A 25,841-nucleotide genomic window follows, 5' to 3' on the forward strand; every position below is an offset into this window, starting at 1 on the left:
TTTTGTTACAGCAGCCTGAGCTAACTAAAACACTGAACAAAATTAAAAACCAGATCCTCCAAGGTGGAAAATAAGAAGTAAACATTCCATATATGTAGGCAGGTGGACTTCTCACCTTTCTCTAGAATTACTCCTTATAATTACTATTATTGCCTCCATACTGTCCCAAGAGTGGTTCTATATAATTTGTTTTTGTTTGTTTGTTTGCGGTACGCGGGCCTCTCACTGCTGTGGCCTCTCCCATTGTGGAGCACAGGCTCCGGACACACAGGCTCAGCGGCCATGGCTCACGGGCGTAGCCGCTCCGCAGCATGTGGAATCTTCCCGGACTGGGACACAAACCTGTGTCCCCTGCATTGGCAGGTGGACTCTCAACCACTGCGCCACCAGCCCGGTTCTATATAATTTAAAACTCAGATGCAAGTGAGATCCTGAGGTCATTCCCACTATATTCTGTACAAAGCTAAGACAGGACTGGGCTGTTTGGACAAGTTTTACATGTGATTAAGGGATAACCAAGGGTAATTACATAAAAACTAAGGTCAGCACAAGACCTGGTTTGCTCTCTGGGCTTCACAGTGCCCATCTAGGCCTAACTCTTGGTGGGCACCAGATTCACACCAACCACTGGGGCGCACGTGCTCAGACTCTTCTTCTGGAAGTCTGGGCCTTAGGAAGGGAAGCATCTTTTGCTTGAGCCAACCTGAGAAATTCCCACAACCCCCACCTAATGACTGCTGTGTCCCTGGGCTCTGGTAGCTGAAACGGCTCTGATGGAGGGCTAGGGTATGAGGTTCAGATCCATCAAACCACATAGGGAGAGACAAGGTTGCTTTCCCTCATCCATGGATGCAGATGGCTTCTTGTCCAACCTCTCCCAAGAATTCTGAACCAGGGGAGAGAAGGGGGAGGAAAAAGCAATGGACAGAGGATGCTGGGTACTTATAGCTACTGAGAGATTGCCAGGGAGAAAGCAAACCTTTGTTTTCAAGTCATTTTCAAATCATCACGATCTCTAAAATCACAGCAAGGACAAAATATTGAAAAACTGAGGCAAGGGTAAGATTTGCATATCAAGTGTTATAATGTATGCAAATGTCAGGCACAGTAAGTGAGCTGGGGAGAGGTGGTGTGATTGAAGCTTAGTGAGAAGTTGCTTTACCCCGAATCACTCAGTTTTCATTATCTCGTTTAATAAGAGCTTGTGGTTCTTCCAAAGTATGTAACTGATTTCATGTCCTTTTGCCATTTCTATAGCATTTCTAACAGTTGTCGTTTTATCCCTGGAAAGTTGGTACTACCTCATGAGCCACTGATTTTGAGAGTGGCCACACCCACTAAGTTCTGTGTCACCCCCGCACACACACAATAGATCATGCTAACCCCTTTTTTACAGAAAGGTATGCTCGGACATGGTGTGAGGGGCAGGGAAGGGGGGTGTCATTACAGAGCAACTGGTTAGAACACCTACCAATTAGGACAGGTTTGTGAGTTTGAGCCTCGGGCACACTGGGTCTGTCCTCTGTTCCATGGCTCCCAGCTGCATCCCTAGCATCTATCTATCTACCCAACCTCATTCAAGATCAGAATGATTGTACACCTTGTTGTGGGTGGAATAACACTTGCATATCACCAGACCTGAGAAGCAACTGCCTGATCATTGATCATCTCCATAAATAGAAGACAGGTATTAAAGTATTACACAAAATGGTTTTGTTGTTACACAAAACCTGCCAAATTGGAAATTATTTCCCAGATCTGAGCATCTCTCAACTAAATGTTACATGCCAAAGAAATAAACATGTCATAAAGTGTGACATATCAGGGCATACTAGGAGTAAGAAGGAAAATAGAGAAAACGGTAATATTTCAGAAAATTTAAAAAAAAGAAGAAGAAAGCTGAGAAACAGTAATAGTTGGAATTTTTTCATGGAGGTTGTTCTTTCTGTTTATAATTTTCCTAATATTCGTAACACTAGGTTTAGATTTGGAACTCCCATGGCAAGTGTCTCTTGCTCTCTTGATATTTCTCCAGAAGTTCATGTGCAGTATTTGATTATATCACAATCAAAATTTAGAGCACATTGCATGCAAAGTACAAAAGTAAAACATCAGTACTAACTGGAAATGCCTGATAAAATACACCTACTTCGTTTTTTCCCTTGTACTTTTCAATCTTTTCTAAGTAGATTACCATAACTCTCACAACTAGGAAAAAAACCATTTAAACTGCCTGCTAATTAAGACAATGCTATTTAATATGTTCCAGAGTTTGTAACACGGGCATTGCCTATTCTCTCTCCATTCCTTCTTTGACTCTTCAGACAGCCAGTTTTGGAAATGAGATGCTCTGCTTTGATGGTAGGCCAACAGCAAATTAAACTACTCCTGAATTTCACAAGTCTAACATTTCAAATGAGATTTCAGCTCACTCCACACAGTGTAGCACACTTGTGCCTGATGAAGCATTGCTGATAGAATAATTAGCTTGAACAATGTGTGAAAGCCAAGGGACAGTTTTTTAGGCAGTCACTAACTGTTGTTCCCTCTATGCTCTTACAAATGAACGTTCAAGAGGTGAAGAGGGAGAAGGGCCTTTCCTTTGACCCAGCACAGGATTTCTGCAGTGGTGTGTGCAGCGTTTAGAGAGGAATGCACGTGGAGAGGTATCCAGCCAGCCAGATCAGACTTCGTTTGCAGCCAGATGACCACCACATCTTATCCTACAAATATTATCTGGTGCTCAGTCTTGAGCCCTCATATATGAGAGAGTAAAAGTGTGGAGTCTGGGTGTCTTTGAACAGCCACTTAAACTATGGTTTCTATTTTTAAAATCTACCTTCACGCAACTGATCCTTTTACTTTGCTGGTTAATTTTAATGCTATCTTTAAAAGATGATAGCTAATCGAGAGTGTAAGATAGCAGACACAAGTAACATGTAGCACCTCTCTGGCTAATCTGGAACTGCGAGTCGCAGCTCAATCCAATATAGTTACCTCCCCCAGGCCTGGGTGTGCAGGCTTATTTTGGAGTTAGACCCAGCTGAGGCTTGAAACTGGCTCCAGGCGTTTCCTAGCATTACCAGACGGTGGGATCCTCTAGGAAGCAATTCTACTGTGGGCTTTCTATTCCCGAACCGGGTCTTTGAACATAATTCTGCTTTCTCACCCAGTAACCAGCAAATTCAGCCTTCTCATTCCTGACTAACCTGTCTCTCCATCTCTCTACCCAAGGAAAAAAATTAGGAAAGAAAGAGAAAGACAAGGAAGAGAGAGGTAGATTAGGGTCTCCCATTTCCTGTATATGCTAAGAGAAGCCAGTATTCCTTTTCTTCTTGGCCATGATGATTTCTGTCCCCTCCCCAAGTGCCGTTTTTTCCTACTTTTAGCATTGTTTTGTTTTAAGAAATCCTTCTCCTCTAAAGTCTTATCTGGTGATTCAATTTCAAAACCAACTGGAATCTTTACCAACCATCCCATAGCCAAAGCATAATCTGGGTTTGTATTAAGAAATATCCCTGGTAAAATCCCAAATATCTGGTGTTTGGTTGTTTTGTTTTTTGATTTTTGTTCTTGGCCAATCAATATGTCTCCCTTTCCATTCATTCATGCCTAGTCCCTGCTGATTCTGTGAGCTCCCCAAATTTGTGTACCAAATTCCCTTTTGCTTAAATTAGCCAACTTTTGGTTAGTCGTCGTTGGTTTAGCCAGCTTAGTCGCTCAATAAACAAAAATGTTAACCAATACACTTGGCCTCCATCTTGCCCCTCACCTCTTCTCCCGGATCTAAAATTTCTAGAGATTAAGCATAGATTAGATAACAATTATCCAAATGTTATCTCCCAGATAAATTTACCAGATCAGTAAACTGAAATTAAGTGAATGAGGAACAAGAGCTGATACAAGACGGGACTATTTCAGCAGCGCAATATCATGAGGTGTATTCTTAAAAGACACAAAGAAAGATGTGAGTGCGCATGCCCGTCTGCAACACTGGTGGTCAGGACTTGGTTTCGTTTTAGCCAGAGTCGGCTTTAGTGAAAGACTATTGGAGGAGCCTAACCAGTAGTCTTCTGCTCTGATACCCTTCTTACTTCTTCAGAAATGAAGACAACCAGGACAGAGATAATTGGAACTTCGGGAAAGGGATAAGGACAGAAGTCATAGGCAGGCAGTGACAGAGCTGACGTTACAGGTTTCCTTATATGTATCATGTACCGGGTCATTCAAGTGCTTTTTGTTTTTTGTTTGTTTTGTTTTGTTTGCGGTACGCGGGCCTCTCACTGTTGTGGCCTCTCCCGTTGCGGAGCACAGGCTCCGGACGCGCAGGCTCAGTGGCCATGGCTCACGGGCCCAGCCTCTCCGCGGCATATGGGATCTTCCCGGACCGGGGCACGAACCCGTGTCCCCTGCATCGGCAGGCGGACTCTCAACCACTGCGCCACCAGGGAAGCCCTCAAGTGCTTTTATGAACATTATCTCTGCTGCTCTTCACAGCAATGCTGGGGAAAGGCGGGGCAGAGATTGTGGTCTCCATCTGACTGCTGAAACACTGAGCTGCAGAGAGATGAAGTCAGTTTTCATCGGTCCAAAGCTGAAACCCACATTTCTGGCTTCTCCTATAAAGAAACCAGAGGTAGGCTGAGTAACGCGTTGACTAAGAGAAACAAGTGGTAAATGAGGGAAGACTTGTAGACCTTCAATTATTAATACTTTCTATTGAGATTCAGAGATAAGTCCGTTACTCTGAAGGTGGGGATAACACCTGGTTGCCTGAGAGAAGGGACTGGCATTGGAGCAGGTGCTCCATTAATGTTTAATGAAAAATGAGCTAAGACGTGAGATAGGCCGGACAACCTGAGAGAGGGCCTTAGTGCCCGTACGGGGTTTTGATTCTGCACAACGGGTAAATAGAAGCCTTTGGAGAGGTTTCATAGAGAAAGCACTAGGTCAAGCTCCCTGGCTTATTGAACGACAGCAAAAACTTTTATACTCATATTTTGTTTTCTCAATGACGAGGTCTAAACTAAAGAACAAAAATTCCGCCTTCCTACAGCCCACTGAGGCAAACCCCAGGGAAATCATCATTTTCTTTTCAGGCTTTGGGGTTGCACTCTTTGCTATCTGCTTTCACCACGACGACCACCACCCCGCCCCCCAAACGCGCTACTGGAGCGACCCAAGGCTTCTTTCTGAAGGCGGTAGCTTGGAGGCGTTTAATCACTGTATATTCAAGTCCGACAGAAAGGCGAGCCCACGTGGGAGCCCCGGGCGGTCGCTGGCTCGGAGCAGCGTCTCCCAGCGAGCAGAGGTAGCAAGCGCGTTCCGGGGCCTCCCTCCTTGCGCAGCGCTCAGCCCCCGCGAGCTACCACCTCCCCGGCGGCCGGGGGAACTCAGCCGGCTCTGGGAGGTCGGGCGGCGGCCGAACGGCCGCTGCTATTGGCTGGTCGGGCGGCGGCGGAGGGGCGGGGCCTCCGTGATTGGCGGGGGCCCCAGCCGAAGGGGGCGGGGCCGCTATATCAGAGAAGTCCCCGCTGCGGCGCAGGCAGTCGGGCTGCTGGAGTGCGGCGACGTCGCGGGACTCGGAGAGCCAGCTGGCGGGCGGGCTGGAGAGGGGGTGGCGGGGAGGGCGCGGCGGCTGCGGGTTGCAGGGCAGTGGTCTGCAGGGCTTCAGCCTCCCGAGGGCCAGCCTCGCCGAGCCCGGAACTGGGTCTGAACCCCGCGCACAGCAAAGACGAGGCGGCTGTGGCGGCAGCGGCGGCCCCAGCCATGCTGTGCTATGTGACGAGGCCGGACGCGGTGCTGATGGAGGTGGAGGTGGAGGCGAAAGCCAACGGCGAGGACTGCCTCAACCAGGTGAGGACCAGGGGCCAGGCGCGGGGTCCAGGCCGGTTCCCCGAGGCCGAGGGGCCTCGCTGTGGCGCCGGGACGCGCCGCTTGCCGGGGTCCGGCGGCGCAGCGGCGGCGGCGGCGGGGTTAGTGCGCCCCAGGCGCCCGGCCTGCGCCCCCTCCTCCACGAGGCCGTGGGGCGCACGGCCCCTTCGTGGCGTGCCGGGGGCGCGTGGTGGGGTGGGGGTGGAGGGCGCGGGGGACGCGCGGCGGGCCTGCCCCCCTGCCCCCCAGCCCGGGACTTTCCCGGAAGAAGGAGGCCCAGCACACCTGCCTCAGGTGTGTGAATGATGCCTCCTGTCGGGTCCCCGCGGGGCCTGGCAGCGCCACCTGCGTCCCGGGATGAGGTGGCTGGAGGCGGTCGCAGGTCCCTCGGGTTGCTCGGCAGAGACAAGCAGTGCCCTTGTCTCTTGATGCTTCTCAAATGGAGAAGCATTTCTTATGCACCTCCTTGCATCTCCCGATTCGCGGGGGACGAGAGGACGGTAGGTTTGGGTCGTGGACTCCTCGGTTGTCTTTAAGCACGCGTTTCCTTAGGAGTGAGGAGGAACGGTTCCAAACAGTGCATAGTGGTGTGGCAGAAAATTTGATCTCAAGTGAAACGCTGTGCCCTCCAACCCCCTCGACCTGAGATGTTTGGAAAACCTCCTGCAAAGCTTAGCTGACACTTGTGGCGTGTTTCCTCAATGTGTTTGCTTTTTTGGAGTCCAGATGGTTAAAATTGTCCAGATAATAAGCTGCCAGATCAGCTGTGCAGATTGTGCTAGTGGAGGGAATTCCAGTGATTGGAATAAAAAGGAAAATACCCCGTGGATTCCCGTCCTCAGCCTTTCTGGAAGGCTACATTTTGAGAACTCCTTTTGTGCCTCTATACTACATCTAGTGGTTTCGCGTCACTGGAGCCTTAGAACTCTGTTGTTTTAGCTGACAACAGGAATTGTAACACCGTTGTTGAACTTTGTTATTTTTTAAAAAAAAAAGAACAGTCAGGAATCTTAGACTCAGATGGAGCCTTTGGGTTTGCTTTGACCACATGGACCGCTTGCTCATCCACACTGCATTCATTTTTGTTTTAGGTGTGCAGACGATTGGGAATTATAGAAGTTGATTATTTTGGACTGCAGTTTACGGGTAGCAAAGGTGAAAGTTTATGGCTAAATCTGAGAAATCGGATCTCCCAGCAGATGGATGGGCTAGCCCCTTACCGGCTTAAACTGAGAGTCAAGTTCTTCGTGGAGCCTCATCTCATCTTACAGGAGCAGACTAGGTAAAGTGACGCTAAAATAAACCAATGTCAAATAGACCTCTGATTCCATTTAGGAAGGGCCACTGCACCTTCCCAGAGATGTTCATAGGCAAATTTGTTTTGATACAGAGTGAGTTGGTTATAACTTAGAAGTTTTCCATAGCACAGTTCTTTTGTTGAGGTGAAAAGAGAGCTGCATAGTTGGCCTGGGGTACATTTTCCACCTCTTCTGGTGTTTTTCTTATTTTAATAGACAATGGGAGAGTAAGGTTGAATTCTTACAAACACTTGAGATCAGTGCCACAACGCAAAAAAATTAAAGAAAGAAAGAAAAAAGACCTAACTGACTTCCTGATAGTGGCATCTACTGCCCGATAGTAACCTCTGTCTCAGCAGTGTTACTACAGGTCATTGCAGACTGCTCTAACAGAAAGCAGGAAACAGTTCCTCTTGGGTTACTTAAACTTGGTCAACTTCTTCAGCCTAGTGTCAAGTTACAGTGTGTAGCAAAGAGCTCTGTCCGAATTTTAAAAGTTTTTCAGTTTCTTGAAAACTTAGTCAGAAAACTCTTTTAAGGCCAGTAGTAATCTAACACTACCCCACAGATAGTTTATACATGATTGTTGGGTTCAGATTGTTAAATTTATCTCTTCTAGAAAGCCACCACTAGTGGTAGACAATTGGAGCATGTGGTTTCCTTTTTCAAACAGAAAATGGATTCTCCCCTGGACTGGCTGTAATACTTTTCTCAAGGATGAGCCAAGCTAGGAAACTGGTGTTTAATATTTACTGCTGAAATGCAGGAGACCTAAATCTTATAGTGGCATGTAAAAAAAAAAGAAAAAGAAAAAGGAAAATGACTACTTTTAAACATGGTAAACTTTGGATCTTAGTTCTAATGTTTTTCATAATCCTTTGGATTGGAAATTTGCCATGCACATAAAAAATGTGAGTGTGAGAATTATGAGTAATGAGTGAGCCATATCCTTTAAGAGTTTTTAACATGTCATTTTTTTGGTTGTTTACCAGAGGACGTATAGACACATATTTTGAAACACTATTTATTTGAATTTGAAATCTCTCCTTTGCCTTTTTATGGAGCTTTAAATGGTGAGAGAAGTGTTCAATTTTGTATCTGAGGGAAGCTAGTATATTGAATTCTTAGTGCTCCTGAAAATATGTTGCAAAATATTCAAGTGATTTCATATTTAAGGATGTTTTAGCTGTCTATATGAATCAGGATAGGTTGGGTTTTTTATTTTTTTATTTTTTTTTAAATTAAAGCGGATTTGTGAATGCTTCCACTTTGCACTTCAGTGTGATAACTTGCAGTTGAGTAAGAGAAAATAATATATATATAAAACATCTTGGAACTTTCATTGTGTAGCTTTATCATTATTTTGCAATTATTACAGGGCCTCCAGATTCAAATCTATTTTGATGACACAGGTTTATTTTTTAAACCTGCAGAAACTTGGAGGACCAAATACATCATTTAAACAATGACTGAGGGACTTCCCTGGCGGTCCAGTGGTTAAGACTTCGCCTTCCAATGCAGGGGGTGTGGGTTTGATCCCTGGTTGGGGAGCTGAGATCCCACATGCCTCGTGGCCAAAAAACCAAAACATAAAACAGAAGCAATATTGTAAAAACTTCAATAAAGACTTTAAAAAAATGGTCCAGATCAAATAATCTTTAAAAAAACCCAGTGGCTGCAGTCATAATATAATACGTACATCTGTATTATAAATGCTTACAGATTTTACAATTTGCTACTAGTCTTTACCTGTGCTTTCTTGTAATAGAGTGAATAACTATTATCAGCTCCATTCTATTCATGCAAGAAATAGAGATATTTTATGAATTAGAATTGGAATCAAATTTCCTACTTTATTGACTCAATTGACTTTGACTCGAGATTCATGTCTAATAGCACTCAAACATTGCACATACCTAGTTAGACTAGGTAATTTTAATTGATTTTCATTCCTTTTGAAATTATACTGAAAAATTCATGTGATTTTGACTTTTAAAATATTGGTGTATTTTACTTGTTTTTGTGGGGTTGTCTGAAATAAATACAGAATTTTAAGAAAATGCCACCTAAACTTTATATAGCATTCTGCTTTAATAACTAGATAAAGTGCGTTGTAATTAGCATTGTACCTTTTCATTAGGATCAGTAGTCCTGCTGCGTCGAATGTAGTTACAATTAGCATTGTGTTTATGTGCATGATACTACGGAACAGAAATACTTATTTTCCCTAATATTATGTTATCAAGATAAAGCTGGTTGATAAACTTTTTTGATATTTAATCATTTGTTGTAAAATATTCATATAAAATGCCATGAAAATAAAATCGATCTGTTTACATGGTGAGTAAGCTCAGCTTTGCCAGTCCAGTTATGAGAGGTGATATTTTCCCAGCTCTTCATCAAGTCATGAGGTCAAGTCATCAGTCATTTCCATTTAATACTCAGAAAGTGTCTGGACAGTTTATTAAATGTGCTGAAATATCCTAGCCAAGTTGTCTCTGTGGACAATTAAAGCAGCCTGCTCACAGTAGCTGGCCTGACTGGGGGCCAGTTAATATATTAGTTTGCATTAGATTAGGGAAGCTGCTGTGAGAATGACAGGCAGGAAGGCCCGTCTGTAAGAGCAGAGCTCTAGGGGCAAGGCAGAAGCCCCTGCGTTCTGGGTCCAGCTCAGCAGTCTGCCTCCAGCATGTACAGCCTTCCAAGACTTGAGCCCAACTGAAAACCCTGAAAGAGATTCTTTAAATCCCTTCTAGCAGTAGACTTTTTTTTTCTTGGCTTCTGCTTCCTCTCCATATTATTTTCCTAATGCTTTTTCTAAATACATTTCTCTGAAGAGAGGAAAAAATATATCCAATGTCTGCTTAGATTGGTAGATAGAGTTAGTCTGGCCTCTGATGTGGCCTGATTTTAGATTTGATTCTTTACCTGGATAATTATGTTTGCTCTGGAATGGGGGATTCTGGAAAGTAACCAGAGAGTTTTGTTTAGACTCAGCTGGCACCTTTCAGAGATTGGCGACAGCAGGTGTTTTCAGCAGATGTTTGCCATGCTATGGATTAAAACGAAAAGTGAAATTAATATATTCCAGAAGTAAATCTGAAATCATAATCATCTTTGAAATTATTACCTTTCAGAAGCTTTCGGTTATTCACAGCAATTCAGACCAGATTTTGTCAACATTTTCAAAACCAGAGATTAGAGAATTATATGCTTCATCTTCAGGGATGGTAATTATACCATCCATTCCCAGTAAAATCTTTCTGTTTCTCCTTGACTGCCACATTTTAGCAGAGCTCTGTGTTCTTTGCTAGAGGCACCCTGCTTGGTTAAGACTTAACAACACCTGAATCCTCTATCCCAGAAACCAATCCCAGTACAGGGGCTCTGTGAGTGCTGAACTACATGTTCATGGAAATGCTATAATCCTGAACGTTGCATCTCATTAGGATCTTAAAAGTTGCGAGCAGTGATGCGTTTGGCTTCAGACCCCAGCTCACTCATCACTCCCCGGGGAAGCCTTCTCCAGGCGTGCTCAGGAGACTAAACTCTCCCAAGACATCGTGTAGCTTTCCTTTATAGCATTTAATGAGTGTGTAACACTCCATTTACTTATGTGACAATTTGCTTATTGTCAGCCGCTCTAATAATCTAAAATTCCATTAAGCAAGGAGCTGATCAACCTTGTATACCCAGAATCTAGCCAGTGCTTGGTGTGTAAATATTTGTTGAATCAATGAATTAAGAACTTGGAAATAAAAAAAAATAGGGTTAACTGATACTGTGATAATATAAATTTTCTTATAGGTATTGAAATGTTTGCCAGTTTGCTTCTATAACTTGAAAAGTTTGAGAATGTCTAAAAGAATTCTCACCACTAAAAAATGTTTTGTAGTGATTTTTCTCAGTTAAGAATTTGCTCAGTGCTTGGCATTCTTTTGTTTGCTTGCTTCCTTCCTTCGCCCCCTCTACCTCATTCCAAGGCGTTTGTTCATTGTGGTTGTTCTTATCTAGAATGAACTACCACGCTCCTGGACCTTTTATGAAGTTCAGATAGTTTTCAAGCCACAGGCTCACTTTATCTAATTTCACCCAATTTGTAGGTCCTGACTACTTATTAAACTCAATTTTTCCCTGTCTCTCAACAAATATTACTTAGACAAGTGAAAATCGAAGGAAGATGGCATCACTGAAACCCACAAAGCAAATGCCACATGCAAACTATAGGCAGGTGGGGGTGGTAATCTCAAACCAGTACACAGCTGAATCACATTGACCCTAGCCAGTGCCTGTAATCACATTCAAAGTCTTATAAAACATCATCAGGCAATGAGAAGCCCACGCATCGCAGCGAAGAGTAGCACTCGCTCACCGCAACTAGAGAAAAGCCGGCGCGCAGCAACGAAGACCCAACGCAGCCAAAAGTAAAATAAATAAAATAAATTTAAAACAAAACACATTGTCACGATGGTAAAGGTTGATTACAGAATTTACCTTTGTGTGATTCAGGATGGGTAAATTCCATAGGATGCATTGCAGGAGTATTATGCTCTTCATATCAACTACATGCCTAAGAGTGGAGTGACACATTCTTTTTTTTTTTTTTTTTTTGGTATGCCCAAATACAACACAGCCTCCAGGAAAGTAAAAAATGGTAAAGACAGACGTGTATATTATTTCCAAAGAAAGTATTACTTACATTTCTGAATTCTTATTTATCTTTTAAGTTTTTCTTTCTGTTCAGAGTACGGGACGTTTGTGGTGGTATATGGTTATTTTAGCCACAGACCGCCCGCCTGGGCCCCTTCAGTCTCTTTTTGAATTTCTGATACTTATATATGTGTATGAAATACCAGAGAACATTGAGAAATTGATTTTTATGTAACCAAAATGAACTGTTCATTTTGAATGTCATTATAAATAAAATTTGAATATTTAAATGGCACAAAGGGCAGATTCAGGGTGACCAGTGGGATCAGGTTCCAGGTTTATTTATTCTCTGAGTCGTGTACCACTACAGCCGGATCCCAGACCTCTTCTGGACCTGATAGCCCTCCACACTAATCTAAATTGTTGAGAAAGAGATTGTAGTTAATGCTCTTAAACTACAAGATTGCCCGGACTGTTGTTTGCCTAGGGACAGCTATCTACAGTGAGTAATCATATTTTTTAGAAGTCCAGATTTTATGCTTCCAAGTGTTCTTCTGCTGTGAGTTGTAACTACTTTTGAACTTAGGAATTTCCCTCACCTGTACCCTCCTTATCTTTTAACTGCCTTGGAGCTGAGGAGAAAGCAAATTTATCGGTGATTCCCATTTTGCATTTTGGGCTTTGAGGAGGAGTTCCTTAAACCTGAATAGAGACCTGACTTGGTAATTATTGGCTGTGACAGGTTTGTCAATTGTAAGCCTTCCATGAAGTGTGGTAGATGTGATGGTTCATTTTAGGTGTGGCTCTTCATTTGAATTCTGAACCTTGACCCTAGGGATTTTAACTGGTGTTATTTTCTCAGCCTCTTACTATGAAAAATTTCAAATGTACGGATAAGTTGAAAATTTTTACAGTGAACACCCAATACCTAGATTCTACTATTAACAGTTTAATATACTTGCTTTATCACATATTTATCCATTTATTGATCCCTCTATCCATCCATCAGTCTATTTTTTCATGCTTTTCAAAATAAGTTGTGTGTGAGTACACATCTCCCTAAATACTTCAGTATGCGTATCACTAACTAGAACTCAGTATTTGCCTACAGTTCTTTTTTTTTCTTTTGATTGATACAAAATTTATATATGATGAAATGCCTAAATCCTAATATACCACTTAATGAGTTTTGGCAAATGGATGTACCTGTTTAAACAAAACCCTTATCAAGTATGAACCATCACTCCAGAAAGTTCTCTCATGCCTCTCTGCAGTCGTTCCCACCCCCCCTTCCCTACCGCCACCCCACAACCAGGTTGTATGTTTTTCCAGCATAGTTTAGTGATGCCTGTTCTACTTCATGTCAGTGGAATCGCACAGTATGTACTCTTTTGTGTCTGGTTCCTTTTGTTCATCATAAATTTTTCGAGACCCATCATCTTATTGTATACATCAGCGGCTCGTTCCTGTTTATTGCTGGATAGTATTCCACTGTAGGAACGTGCTGCTGTTTGTTTATGCATACTCCTATGATGAATACCTGTTTTCCAGCTATCGTGAATAAAGCTGCTCTGAGAGTTCAAGCACAAGTCTTTTGTAGACATGTGTTTTCATTTCTCTTGAGTAAATGAGAATGGAAGAGCTGGGTCCTAGAGGAGGTAATTGTTTAGCTTATAAGTAACTGCCACATCTTTTCCCGAAGCGATTGTACCATTCTGTACTCCTGTCAACAATGTACAGGGGACCAGTGCGTCTGCATCCCTGCCGGGTTTCAGGTGGGTTTATAGTGGTAGCACATTGTGGTTTTAATTTCTACATCTCTGTTGATTAATAACACTTTCATGTGCTTATTGGCCTTTTGTACATCTTTTGCGAAGTATCTATTCAAGTCACTGGCCCTTTTTTATTGAGTTGTTGTCTTTATTTTTGAGCTGCACAAATTCTTTATATATACTAGTCCTTTGTCAGATATATGTTTTATAAGTGTATTTTTTTTTTCCTGTGGTTTGCCTGTGTTTTTGATGCCTTTTGATGAGTAGAAGTTTTTAACCTTGGTGAAGTCTCATTTATCCACTTTTTTCTTTTACGGTTTTTGCTGACTGCATCCTGAGGGGAACCTACCTCCAAGTCGTGAAGATACTCTCCTATGTTTTGTTCTAAAAGGGTTACAGTTGTAGCTTTTACATTTAGGCCTGTGATCTATCTTGAGCTGATTTTTGTTTCACTGGAATTTAAGATACAAAACAAACCTATAGCAATTCTGTTGTGACTTGATAATTTTTAAATATAACTTGGCAGTTCGAGCTTGTGGTTTAATGACTCATTGGACTGAGGCGGGCATATGGGTGATCTCAGTTGGTGTCTCGCTCTGTGAGGGACAAACCAGCCATTACAACGGAGGGCCAAGTTCAGTCAGTCTCTTGGGGAGAAATTCACTTCAGTTATTAGGACTGGAGACTTTTTAAAAATAGCTACTTAGCCATTTTCGCGCTGTCTTAGGTTAGTTACTTAATTTTGAGTTTAATAGTAAATGTGGAGATAGTTGTTTTATATTTGTGTCATGAAAAGCTCTTCAAAATTATGTAACTGGGAAGATAACTGGAGGGCAGTAATTGAGAGTAACTGTGATGAGCAGATCGACAACTCCCGATTGGTTTGCAGAGAGTTCTGCTTTGATTATTAGATGATTTCTTTATGAGACAAGCCAGGGTTTAGAGGAGAGTGCTCTGATTACAGTTCTCAAAAGGTAAATGACCTAACTTTATTCCGTAAAGCTATGGAAAGGAGTTCATTTTAAACATAGAGGAAATCTGACGTACATACTCTGAAACAAAAATATATTAAAGATACGTGACTCTTTTTTAAATTAAAATATGACATATCCTTATATTTATCCCCCCCCCCTTTTTTTTAAGTCTTCCCTAATGCTGCAGCAAGTGTGAATTCATTAAATGCAAAGACATGAGTTAGCTAGAATGTTTCACTTTGGGGCTCCAAACCCCATCCATATATTGAAAGTGTATCCGTTTTCTTAGTAACTGGGTAAAGCTTGAAGAGTCATGAATTTCAAGGTGCAACCAGAACAATGTTTAGAAAATGAGCTTATGTCTGTTAGGACATATTCATAGACATTTGCTTAAGACAAAGAAAGCATTTTTTCCAAAGGCTTTCTTTCTGTTTATGATTCTAGCATGTAGCCTAAATTGAATTAGATAGGCCAACCACTTTTGATCTTTCGTTAAAAAAAAAAAAATTCACTGCAGGCCTGACTTCTTTGACCACATCTGCTCATTTTGATATTATTGGTAACTTTTAACCACTTTACGAAATGGGAGGTGCGGGGCGGGGTGGGGGGGAATCCACGAGCCAGACAGTTACAGGCCAGATGGTTGGAGAGAAAATAATAGGAGAAAATACTTGACTGAAAACCACCCCTAATTATTGAGCCATCACTGGATTCCGTGTGGAAATGTTTCTGTATGCCCTGCCATCCTCCCTCTTCGAAAGAGCACATTAAATAGAGTCTGCAGATGGCCTGCCACCGCGTGACCTTTGCTGTCACTGCTGCACGTGCTCTTCTCCTGGAGAGCATAAACTTATCACCCAAGAGCCAGTTTGTAGCCAGAGTTATTTTGATAGGATACATTCCTTGACACCAAAAGGCTGTACCTTCCATCGAAACAGGAGCGATCAGATATATTCACCCTGGGACCTCGGCATAGGGCTTGGCACAGTGGCGATGCGTGGCAGATTTGTTGACTTGAAATGAAAAGGTTGCTTGATAGCCATGAAATGGCAAAATGCAGGAAGGGCCTTACCAGAAAGTTTCTGTAAATGATGAGGAGGATTTTTGTACTCACAGGGTATCGACCGCAGTGCAGCCGAGAATGTGGAGTATGTTGAAAAGGATATTGTCCCCCACCTCCTTTTGGAAAATTCTGACTCCCAGACCGAGGAAGGATCACATTACTCTCAGGCTGCTGACCACCTGTTAACATTTTGTTACTGCTGCTGCTTTGCCTTTGATTTTGACAGCTGTCTGTCCAGAAGTCGGTCCTGGATAGTTTGGAAAAGGAAATTGGATCAATTTTGAAACTCTTCTTTTGCAGGCTAAACTAGTCTCTAACTTAATACTTAGGAAATAAGTTAAAAGACATTTTCACATAAGCAGTAATTAAATTGAAAAGACTTAGTTGGGGTGATACCCTTAAAATCTTTCAGCACATACTTCTTTAATGGAAGTACATATTTAGGTTTTTGGGTGATACCCTTAAAATCTTTCAGCACATACTTTCTTCTTTAATGGAAGTATATATTTAAGTTTTTGTTCCCTACTGACATGTCCACTGATGAATGCAGAGACAGAGGTACCTTAATCAAGATGGCATTTACCGAACAGTCCTCTAAAAAGCTTTCTGAGGGCTGAAGCAGTGTTGTAACACCAAGATTTTAAGGGACGGCTAGACCTCAGTCCTCAGATAGCTATTTTAAAACAAGTTATTTTTGTAGTTATTTCTTTGCCCCAGTAAGGACCCTCTTCTCAGTTTAGCAGTATGTCAGAAATACTTTAAAGACAAGCAGATGTTTGGGTTAATAAAAACCATGCTTATCTTCTTCCAGTGCTATTATGCATTCTTCACTGTGATTTCTTCATAGGGGGCTTTGAATAAAGAAAAAACTGCAGTGTTTGGCAGAGTCTGATAATTTTAAACATTTCTTTATCATTATAGAAGGCACAAAATGTTGAATTTAAACATTTCTTAAAGGAGGATTAAATGGCTCTTGTCAGCCTGAAGTTTTGAGACTCTCAACAGAGCCCCTCCTTGTATTTCTAGCCTCAAGTTCCCTTGCCTCCTTTTTTTGCATTGTTCACGTTATCCCTTCTACCTGGATGTCTGACACAAGGCTAGCATATAAAGAAAAGCATCTCGAGGACTGGAATAAGGGTATCCAGCTGAAGGGGGGGAATTTAGGAACCCTGTTCAGAGCTTTACAATGATGATCGTAATTCATTTGTTAACAGAAGGAATAGTACGGCGTTGCAGCATGTTTGAGAGACTGTATTGAGTCATCCAAGGAAGGTTATACATTTGCCAGAGACAGATTTCATAATCCAGGCCAGTGTGCCTATGACAGTTTAGATACTCTGTTCAGAATCTTCGGCAACACGGATTGGCAGCCAACAATATGTGAAGTTTTCCAGGATTTCTAATTCTCACATACCTTTCGGTAAATGTAGAATGCAGTGTTGTATACAATTAGGACAGGCTCAGATGGAATGGAACCAGGATGGGGATATAAACTAGTTGCAGACACGTGTAGTTTTACGTACATTTATGGAACTCTGATGTTAGAGGCACTTATGAAGTCAGCTCAGGTGCAGCTAAATACTAGAAGTTAGAACATGTCAAATATAATAGAGGAATAGATAGTTTGCATGTGATATAGACAAAAGGGTATCCAAATGAGGGGACAGGAGGAGTGGCCTTCAGGACAGAGGGAACAGCAAGACCAGAGACGTGGGGGCGTGAATGTACTTGGTTTTTCCAGAAGGAGGAATTGTCCCTTTCCTGGGACGTAGTGGCTGGAGGGAATGACAGGAGATGTGGCTGGAAATCTGGGGCCAGATGTGGAGAACCCTGGGTTCATGCTGACAGTGTGCTTCCTCGGCAAACAATGGGGATCTCTTGAAGGATTCTGAGTGGAGAAATGGCAAGTTTATATCAGAAGCAAGCAACTTGGAAGGTGGATTCACAGAGTCTAGAAGAGAGATCAGCTTAGAGGATATTGTAAATTCTCTGACAGTTGAGAGCTACAAGTAGGATAGAGGAGGTAAAAATGGGAAAAACGGAACTGGATTTAAAGAGTTTTCAGAGACAGAGGAAGATGAAGAGTCAAAAGTGAGTCTGTGGTAAAAATAACAAATCAGTCTCTGGTTTCCACTGGGAGAAAAAGTGGGTTTGGGGAGAAAGTTTGGCTTTGAAGAAGGTGAAATTGGGATACTGAAGACCATCCAGTGGAGAAGCCTGTTAGCACTTGGATATTTGAATATGATCCTTAGGAGAGAAGTTGGGGTTAAAACTAGAGATTTGGGGCTTCCCTGGTGGCGCAGTGGTTGAGAGTCCGCCTGCTGATGCAGGGGACACGGGTTCGTGCCCCGGTCCGGGAAGATCCCACATGCCGCGGAGCGTCTGGGCCCGTGAGCCATGGCCGCTGAGCCTGCGCATCAAAAAAAACTAGAGATTTGAGGGTCATTTGAATAAAGGTGAGGCTTGTAAGATAATAATTACACGTCAAGATAAAGTTTTTCTGATTAAGATCATTTCTTTTAAATAGTGTAATGCAGAAACATGTATATAATTATTTTACATTTTGTAACTTGAATGTTACTGAACTTGTCATAGTTAGACTTGTTTTGTTTGGGTTAAGACTTTTTGTTTCAGAGAAACTTAATCCTTAGACTTACTTTGCCTTACTGCTCATGATAAAAAAGGGTCTGTAACTGTAAGCATTTTTAAGGTAGCTTTCTTCCTTGCTCTCTTTTCCTTACTTAAATGGGATTATGAAGTTGCTAAGCGGTTGGGTCCCATACCAAGTTAGTCCCTCAGCATAACCTCACTCTCACATTGCTTTGCAGGCATATCTTTTTCTTGCATATCAAGGAGGCCCTCCTGGCAGGCCACCTCCAGTGTTCACCAGAGCAAGCAGTGGAACTCAGTGCCCTCCTGGCCCAGACCAAGTTTGGCGACTATAACCAGAACACAGCCAAGTACAGCTATGAAGAGCTGTGTGCCAAGGAGCTCTCCAGTGCCACCTTGAACAGGTGAGGCTGCAGTTCAGGCTCATGTTTATTGTCACAGATCTAGCAAATTTATAAGAATTTCCAGAAGAAAATCAAACTATGATAGATACAGGTAATTTGTGAGGTTGAGACTAGACCATTGCCCAATATAACCAACTATTTTCAACAGATTCTTAGCCTTTTCTTTGAGAAACTTACAAACACAAAACATAATCCACACAAATAAATGCCCTTATACAAAATACTATATAACAGGAATTGTAGCATCTCTGACCTTTTAAGAATGCATATCTCTTAAAAAGTCTGTCATGTTTATCAGCATTTTCTTCATCCCAGCAAGGATTAAACCAAGAGACCTAACAAAGATGTCTTAATTATCTATTCCTGGGTAACAGGGTTACCCCCCTAAACTTAGTGGCTTAAAACAACAAAATCATCTCACAATTCTCTGGGTCAGGAATCTGGCCGTGACCCGGTTGGGTTCTCTGGCTCCAGATCTTTGAGGAGGCTGCAGTCAAGCTGCTGGGGGGGTTCAGTCTCATCTGAAGGCTCACACGAGGGAGGGATCTGCTTCCAGTTTGGCTCAGGTGACTTGTTGGCTGGCCTGTGCCTTCACTACGGCGGCCTCTTCGGGGGGGCTGTTTGATAACGTGGGGACTGGCTTCCCCAAGGACGAGCAGTTGAGTCAGAGCAAGAGCAAACACCCAAGACGGATTCAAAGTCTCTTTATAACTTAATCTCAGAAGTGAGTGACAGCACATCACTTTGGCTGTATTCTGTACATTAGAAGCAAGTCATTACTCCAGCGTACACTCAAGTGAAGGAAGTTACATGAGGGCATGGATACCAGGAGGTGGGGACCTTTAAGGATGGTATTGGAGGCTGTCCGCCCCAATAGATAAAATAGATCCTGCATTTTTCAGTTGCAAATGACCTAATCAATCCCATATAATGCTATATTATAATGAAACTTAGAAAGCAAATCTAGACAAATGGCATGAGACATTGCTACGTATAAATTTCTTATGTATATTTTTAGAGATTTTCCATAGTTCTTTTAATTCATCCCCATCTGGCATCCCCCATAGTTTTTTCTCCTAATGATTTAATAGTTGAGATCTTGAACAGTGTCTTAAAAGTATTTTACAATAAGTTTGCTAAATAAATGAAATATCAATAGTATATAGCTTTGAGTTTTTGTGATTCGTAAATGACAGTGTCAGTATAATTCACTAGTAAAAATGATACCGATTTATCTCTGAAGACTACATCAGTTAATCTCTCTGTATGCCTCTCTGCCGTTTTGGTGTCTTGCAGCATTGTGGCAAAGCATAAGGAATTGGAGGGGACCAGCCAGGCTTCGGCTGAATACCAGGTTTTGCAGATTGTGTCCGCAATGGAAAACTACGGCACAGAATGGCATTCTGTGAGGAACAGCGAAGGGCAGAAACTCCTCATTGGGGTTGGACCTGAAGGAATCTCAATTTGTAAAGATGACTTCAGCCCAATTAATAGGTAACCCAAGTCTTAAATTTTTGTTTAGACCTACGTGTGTACGTACTTTTGTAGCTCTGATGGTGAAAATAGGAAATGGAGAGGGATTTACTAGACAGTCATCCTTTAGGAATAATGTGTTTCATTTTGGGTAGGTACATTCATTTTATTCAGGCCTTGATAACCATTCCAATATTTTTTTTTTAAATATAGGCTCAAGTGTACTGATGTGACAGAGTTAATATTTTTCACATGTCATCCACGGCTATAAAAATCTCATTTCACACACACACACACACACTCACACATACACACACTCACACACACTCACACTCACACTCACACTCACTCCAAAACTTGCGCCAGTGCTCCTCTCCAACTCTTTTCAAAGAGCCTTCATACCTAGGGAGCAGAGTGCTTATCTGACGGTCCCAGGCAGAGTGTCTGGCTTTATGGCTGGGCCCTGAGCACATGGGAACCCTGCAGAAGCACACACACGGTGACCCATCTCCCCTGGGCTTGCTCACTTTTCTCTTCCCACGTTTCAGGATCGCTTACCCTGTCGTGCAGATGGCTACCCAGTCAGGGAAGAACGTGTACCTCACCATCACCAAGGAGTCTGGGAACAGCATCGTGCTCTTGTTCAAGATGATCAGCACCCGGGCAGCCAGCGGGCTCTACCGAGCCATCACTGAGACGCATGCTTTTTACAGGCACGTACCTCCGTGCACCCCATAACCCCAGCGTCTGCCACAATGCTGAGATTTCCAGGTGACAGCAAGGCTCCTATGGTTCCTGGTATCACTGTGTCAGTGAACCTTGTATAGAGCTTAAGAAATCGGTTGTTTTCGAACCCTTCATTTCTACCATAGCAGTGGGGTCCTTCTCAACATCATCCTGCTTTTCCCTCGGGGTGTGTGTGTGTGTGTGTGTGTGTGTGTGTGTGTGTGTGTGTGTGTGAGAGTGACAGAGAGAGAGAGCTTCACTCTACTGCTTATCTCTTAGCCCTTTCCTCAGAGCTCCCCTTCCCCGAGGTGACTGAGCGGTGGGGCCTGTTCAGCCGCCGCTTTTGCCCTTTTCCCGCAGGATGACCCAAGTCGTCTTTCCTTCATGGGAGAGCTGCTACCCTGAATCCTCAGTGTGTAGTGAGGATGTCTCGATAACTGTATTGATAGCCTTATTTCCAAGGGTGCTTTAAAGTAGACTTGTGATTTGACTCAAATATTTGGAAAGTTTTTTAAAAGCTAAGAAGTTTAATTGGCAGGCAACCAACCCTTTTTTTATGTTAAAGTAGACACACACATTGTGGAGCAGAATGGAAAATTTGTAGCAATTTTTAACATAAAGCCAAGACTACAAAGAAGAATTTCCTTTTTCTTGCTATAAGCTGCTTTGGACTGTAGTTCTGTCCCTGGAGGTGGAGGTGCCCTCTGGTTTACAGCTGCCTGATCAGGGCTCCTTCCTTTGCAGACACTTGAGAAGCACAGAGGTAGAATCATTGAAATACCTAACACCTATGAAACTGGAAGAATTCATTTTCAAGCACACAAACAAAAATATTTAATGTCTGCTCCCATGAGCATCATTATTCACAGCAGTGTTTAAGGTCTGGCTCGTGGGGATGCCCAGGCCTGTCAGTACTGAGGTGGGTGTTACATCTCTGTCCGTAGGTGCGACACGGTGACCAGTGCCGTCATGATGCAGTACAGCCGCGACCTGAAGGGCCATTTGGCTTCTCTGTTTCTGAACGAAAACATCAACCTGGGCAAGAAGTATGTCTTCGATATTAAAAGAACCTCCAAGGAGGCGTATGACCACGCCAGGAGGGCTCTGTACAACGCGGGTGTGCTGGATCTCGTGCCGAGAAGCGACCCCAGCCCTCCAAACTCTCCCCTGAAGTCCTCGGAGAGCAGCATGAGCTGCGGCAGCTGCGAGGGCCTTGGCTGCCAGCAGACCCGGGCCCTCCAGGAGAAGCTGCGCAAGCTCAAGGAGGCCATGCTGTGCGTGCTGTGCTGCGAGGGTGAGATCAACTCAGCCTTCTGCCCCTGCGGCCACACTGTGTGCTGCGAGGGCTGCGCCACCCAGCTCCAGGTGAGGATCTTCCCAGCTCCAGGTGAGGGGGCGTTTCCAGCTCCAGGTGAGGTTCCTCCTGGCTCCAGGTGAGGGTCCTTCCGCCTCCAGATGAGGGAATGTTTCCAGCTCCAGGTGAGGGGGCATTTCTAGCTCCAGGTGAGGGTCCTCCCAGCTCCAGATGAGGGTCCCCCGGCTCCAGGTGGGGGGTCCTCCTGGCTCCAGGTGAGGGGGTGTTTTCCAGCTCCAGGTGAAGGGGCGTTTTCAGTTCCAGGTGAGGGTTCTCCCAGCTCCAGGTGAGGGGTCAGCCGGCTGGCATGGGCCAGGTGCTGACTTGTGGAGGCACAGATGGAGAATGTCCATCTCCATCCAGAGGGTCTTTGTATCTGTGACTTGGAAGGTGTTGCCCTTTGGAAACAGTTTGGATTAGCACACTCTTTTCAACAATGTAATTACTAAATCACAGGCTTCTTTCAAGTCCTGGATATGAGGTTCAGATTCACAAGGTACCACATCTAGTTAGTGGCTGAGCCGGGCAGTGGAACCCAGGCCTCCTGGGGGCTGGTCACCTCCTTCTCTTCCCTTTTCACGTTGTCTCTGCTGCTTGACACGTCGGAGGATGGTCTTTTTTGCTTACTTGTATTATTTGGGAAAGAATTCTTAGAGTTTTGAGTGATAGTTAACTCTCACTTATCCATGGGTGGGTTGTCGCCTCATTTTTTGTGATTAATTTCCTTTTGGTACTGCCTATGCCTCCGAGGTCCCCTTGGATTAGCTCTCACTTAGCAAGTCAAACTAATTTTAATATTAGTAGAAAAAATAAAAGCACTTCTTACATAGCATCATTTCTTTCTTGCACCTTGCATTTCCTTTTACAATATTCTCAATTTGTTTTCATTTCCCAGAACGGTTGGCTAACTGTCACTGTAATTTTACGTAAAATTAGCCCTAAATAACATCTAGTCCCTCGGAAGCTGCTAATTTCAGAACTATTTTTAGGGCTATATATGAGCCAAGAGGATGCCCATGTCTTCCTTAGAGTAGATCACGCTCCCAAGACGAGTGATTTCCCCAGGAGTGGTCGTGGATTTGCCTTTTTCCTCCACATAGTCTGATTCTCATGCCTACGGTGCCCCGTGTGGCTGAGGAAGGGACATGCTTGCTGAGAGGCCAGCCAGGGGTGTGGAGCTGTGACCTGTGACTAGGAGCGGCCATGCTCACCGGCCACGTGGCATCCCCCCGTGATGCACCCTGAGCCCGCTGAGCCAAGGACACAGTCTCCGGGAGGGTCTCCTGCATCCCTGCCTGAGACTTCATCATCAGCCCATGTAGGGACCACAGCCTCATTGCACAGCAAGAAGTCTTCAGTAATCACTTTACTCACGGTGCCTTGTTTAAGAGTTTGACTGAAAACCTGATTAATTTCATTCATTTATACTTTTTCCTAGTATTTATTTTTAATCCTTTGTCAGGTATAAAATGTCAGACTTGTTAGAAAGCAAAGAGCCCTCCCAGTGGAAAGCTAGAAATAATTGTGACCACAACGTATTTAGAAAAAGCACTGTAATAGGTACCATGGGTGAACACTGAAGACACAGACCCTTGGAAGTGTCCTAACCCATACTGTCGGCTTCTCTTTTCCAGTCCTGTCCTGTCTGCAGGTCACGGGTGGACCACGTCCAGCACGTCTACCTGCCGACCCACACCAGTCTTCTCAACCTGACTGTGATCTGATCTGCTGTGCACTTACCGGACATGCCATGTCTCCATGAACTGCACTGGTATAAACTATAAACATGATAGATTGTGGAGAGAATAAATACTCCAACGCCCATCTGCCATGCAACGTTTAGGGGGAAAAAAAAAAGGAAGACTAGAAACAGTATGACTACTCCTTACCGCCAAAATGTACCATGCGTAGAATCAGCACGTCCGGGTTGGTGACCAGGAAGAGCTCTGGGACCCAGACACGTTCCTTGGACTTTTCTTCTTTTTATGATCAAGTAAAGAAATCAGGAAGATCTTTGACGTCAGTTAGTGGCAGCATAGCCCAAAAGTGAGTACCTTTTAGAAACTGATGTTTAAGTCCCCTTAACGTATCCCAAGGTAAGTTTCCTACTTGCAGCCAATTTTGTAAGGATTCATTTTAAGGATTTACTTGGTTCTTTTTGTACGGGTCACAGAGCTCTGGACATTTTTAATAGGAAAATTTTTCTTAAAGAGATAGTTGTCATTTTAATGTCATTTCTGTTTTTCTAACTTGTTCAAGAAAGATTGGGAGGCAAACATATTTAAAAATCGATTCGGGGACTTTTTTTTTTTTTTTTTGCCGTACACGGGCCTCTCACTGCTGCGGCCCCTCCCGTTGCAGAGCACAGGCTCTGGACGCGCAGACCCAGCGGCCACGGCCCGCGGGCCCAGCAGCCCCGCAGCATGCAGGATCCTCCCGGATCGGGGCACAAACCCGCGTCCCCTGCATCAGCAGGCAGACCCTCAACCACTGCACCACCAGGGAAGCCTGATTCGGGGACTTTTTTAAAGTGGACACAAAGTTGTCAGATTTAAACCAGTCTAACCAGTGGAAAATAGATCCCTCCACGTGGATGGTGTCCTATTCTTTCCCCCTCTCCTTACCCTGGCCCCAAGCCTTTCAATTATAAAATGCTACCAGTCTGGTTAGACGATTTCTGTGGAGTAGTCAGCACTCCTTGGGCCTCTTGAGTTGGTGGAATATTTTAAGATTGAAAAGGGAGCACATGTTCCTTGGAAGGAAGAGCATTGCTCGCTGAGATGAAGCTTCGCCATGTACAAAGCAGGGGTCGTTCGTGAGTTCTCCGACGCACCCTGCTCCAGCTTCAGCCAGTGGGGTTGCTTTTGCTTGAGCCATCAAGCCTTTTACAGCCTTATAGTAGGTATCCTAGATATCGTAAGCTTTTTTTTGGTAGTAAATGCTTAAGTATTAACTTTTTGTTGTCCCTCTATATGTTTTAGAGGGGTTTCGGGGGTTTTTTGTTTCTATATTCTTAATCATGTTTTCCACTCCCACTTGGGCATTTTGGAACCTGGTCAGCTTGTTGGTTTTCTAGGATGTCTGGAACCTGGATGACCTTATTGGGTGCAATACTAGCTAAGTTAAAGCTAGAAACCTACACTGTCACTTTACTGAGATTTCTGAGTATACTTTTCATATTGCCTTAATGTAGCAGTAATGTGTTTATGCATTTGTTTCTTTGCACAGACATTTTGTCAGATATTAAAACTCTACTTTTTTATGGCACATATTAGCATATAAGCCTTTATTCCAAGAGGTATTTATTTTTTCACTTGTAAAAAAATAATGTTTCACATATAAAGAACTCTGTTATATCTTAAAGGATTTCTGTCTTTTATATTCAGGATAATAAAGATGTTAAAGCAAACACGGGTGTTTGTATCTTCACAGTTATTGTCATTTAAGCCAGATTTTATTCATTTAATAGAGCATGGATAATGTCATGGTTGGTATCTAATGTGGTCCTTTGTGGAAAGTTTGAAAATGTTTAAGGTATTGGCTCTAATCAAGGAGACTCTTTACCCAGTTACTCATTCAGCTATGTTTTCTGGTTTATAGGATTGGAATGTAGGTGAAAATAGGGTAATATACACAAGCAGAC

At 43.3% G+C, this 25,841-nt stretch overlaps 1 protein-coding gene across 1 annotated transcript; it reads left to right on the plus strand.

Moving 5' to 3' along the window:
* Window positions 1-5,571: 5,571 nt before the first annotated feature.
* MYLIP (myosin regulatory light chain interacting protein) lies at window positions 5,572-25,597 on the plus strand. Its single transcript, XM_082663738.1, has 7 exons — window positions 5,572-5,856; window positions 6,966-7,156; window positions 18,460-18,645; window positions 19,942-20,139; window positions 20,667-20,831; window positions 21,789-22,209; window positions 23,833-25,597. The coding sequence occupies exons 1-7, from the start codon at window positions 5,770-5,772 to the stop codon at window positions 23,920-23,922; spliced, it is 1,338 nt and encodes a 445-aa protein (XP_082519864.1). The 5' UTR covers window positions 5,572-5,769; the 3' UTR covers window positions 23,923-25,597.
* Window positions 25,598-25,841: the final 244 nt, after the last annotated feature.

The sequence above is a fragment of the Grampus griseus genome (genome assembly GCF_964374135.1).
Source record: "Grampus griseus genome assembly, chromosome: 10".
Lineage (NCBI taxonomy): Eukaryota > Metazoa > Chordata > Mammalia > Artiodactyla > Delphinidae > Grampus > Grampus griseus.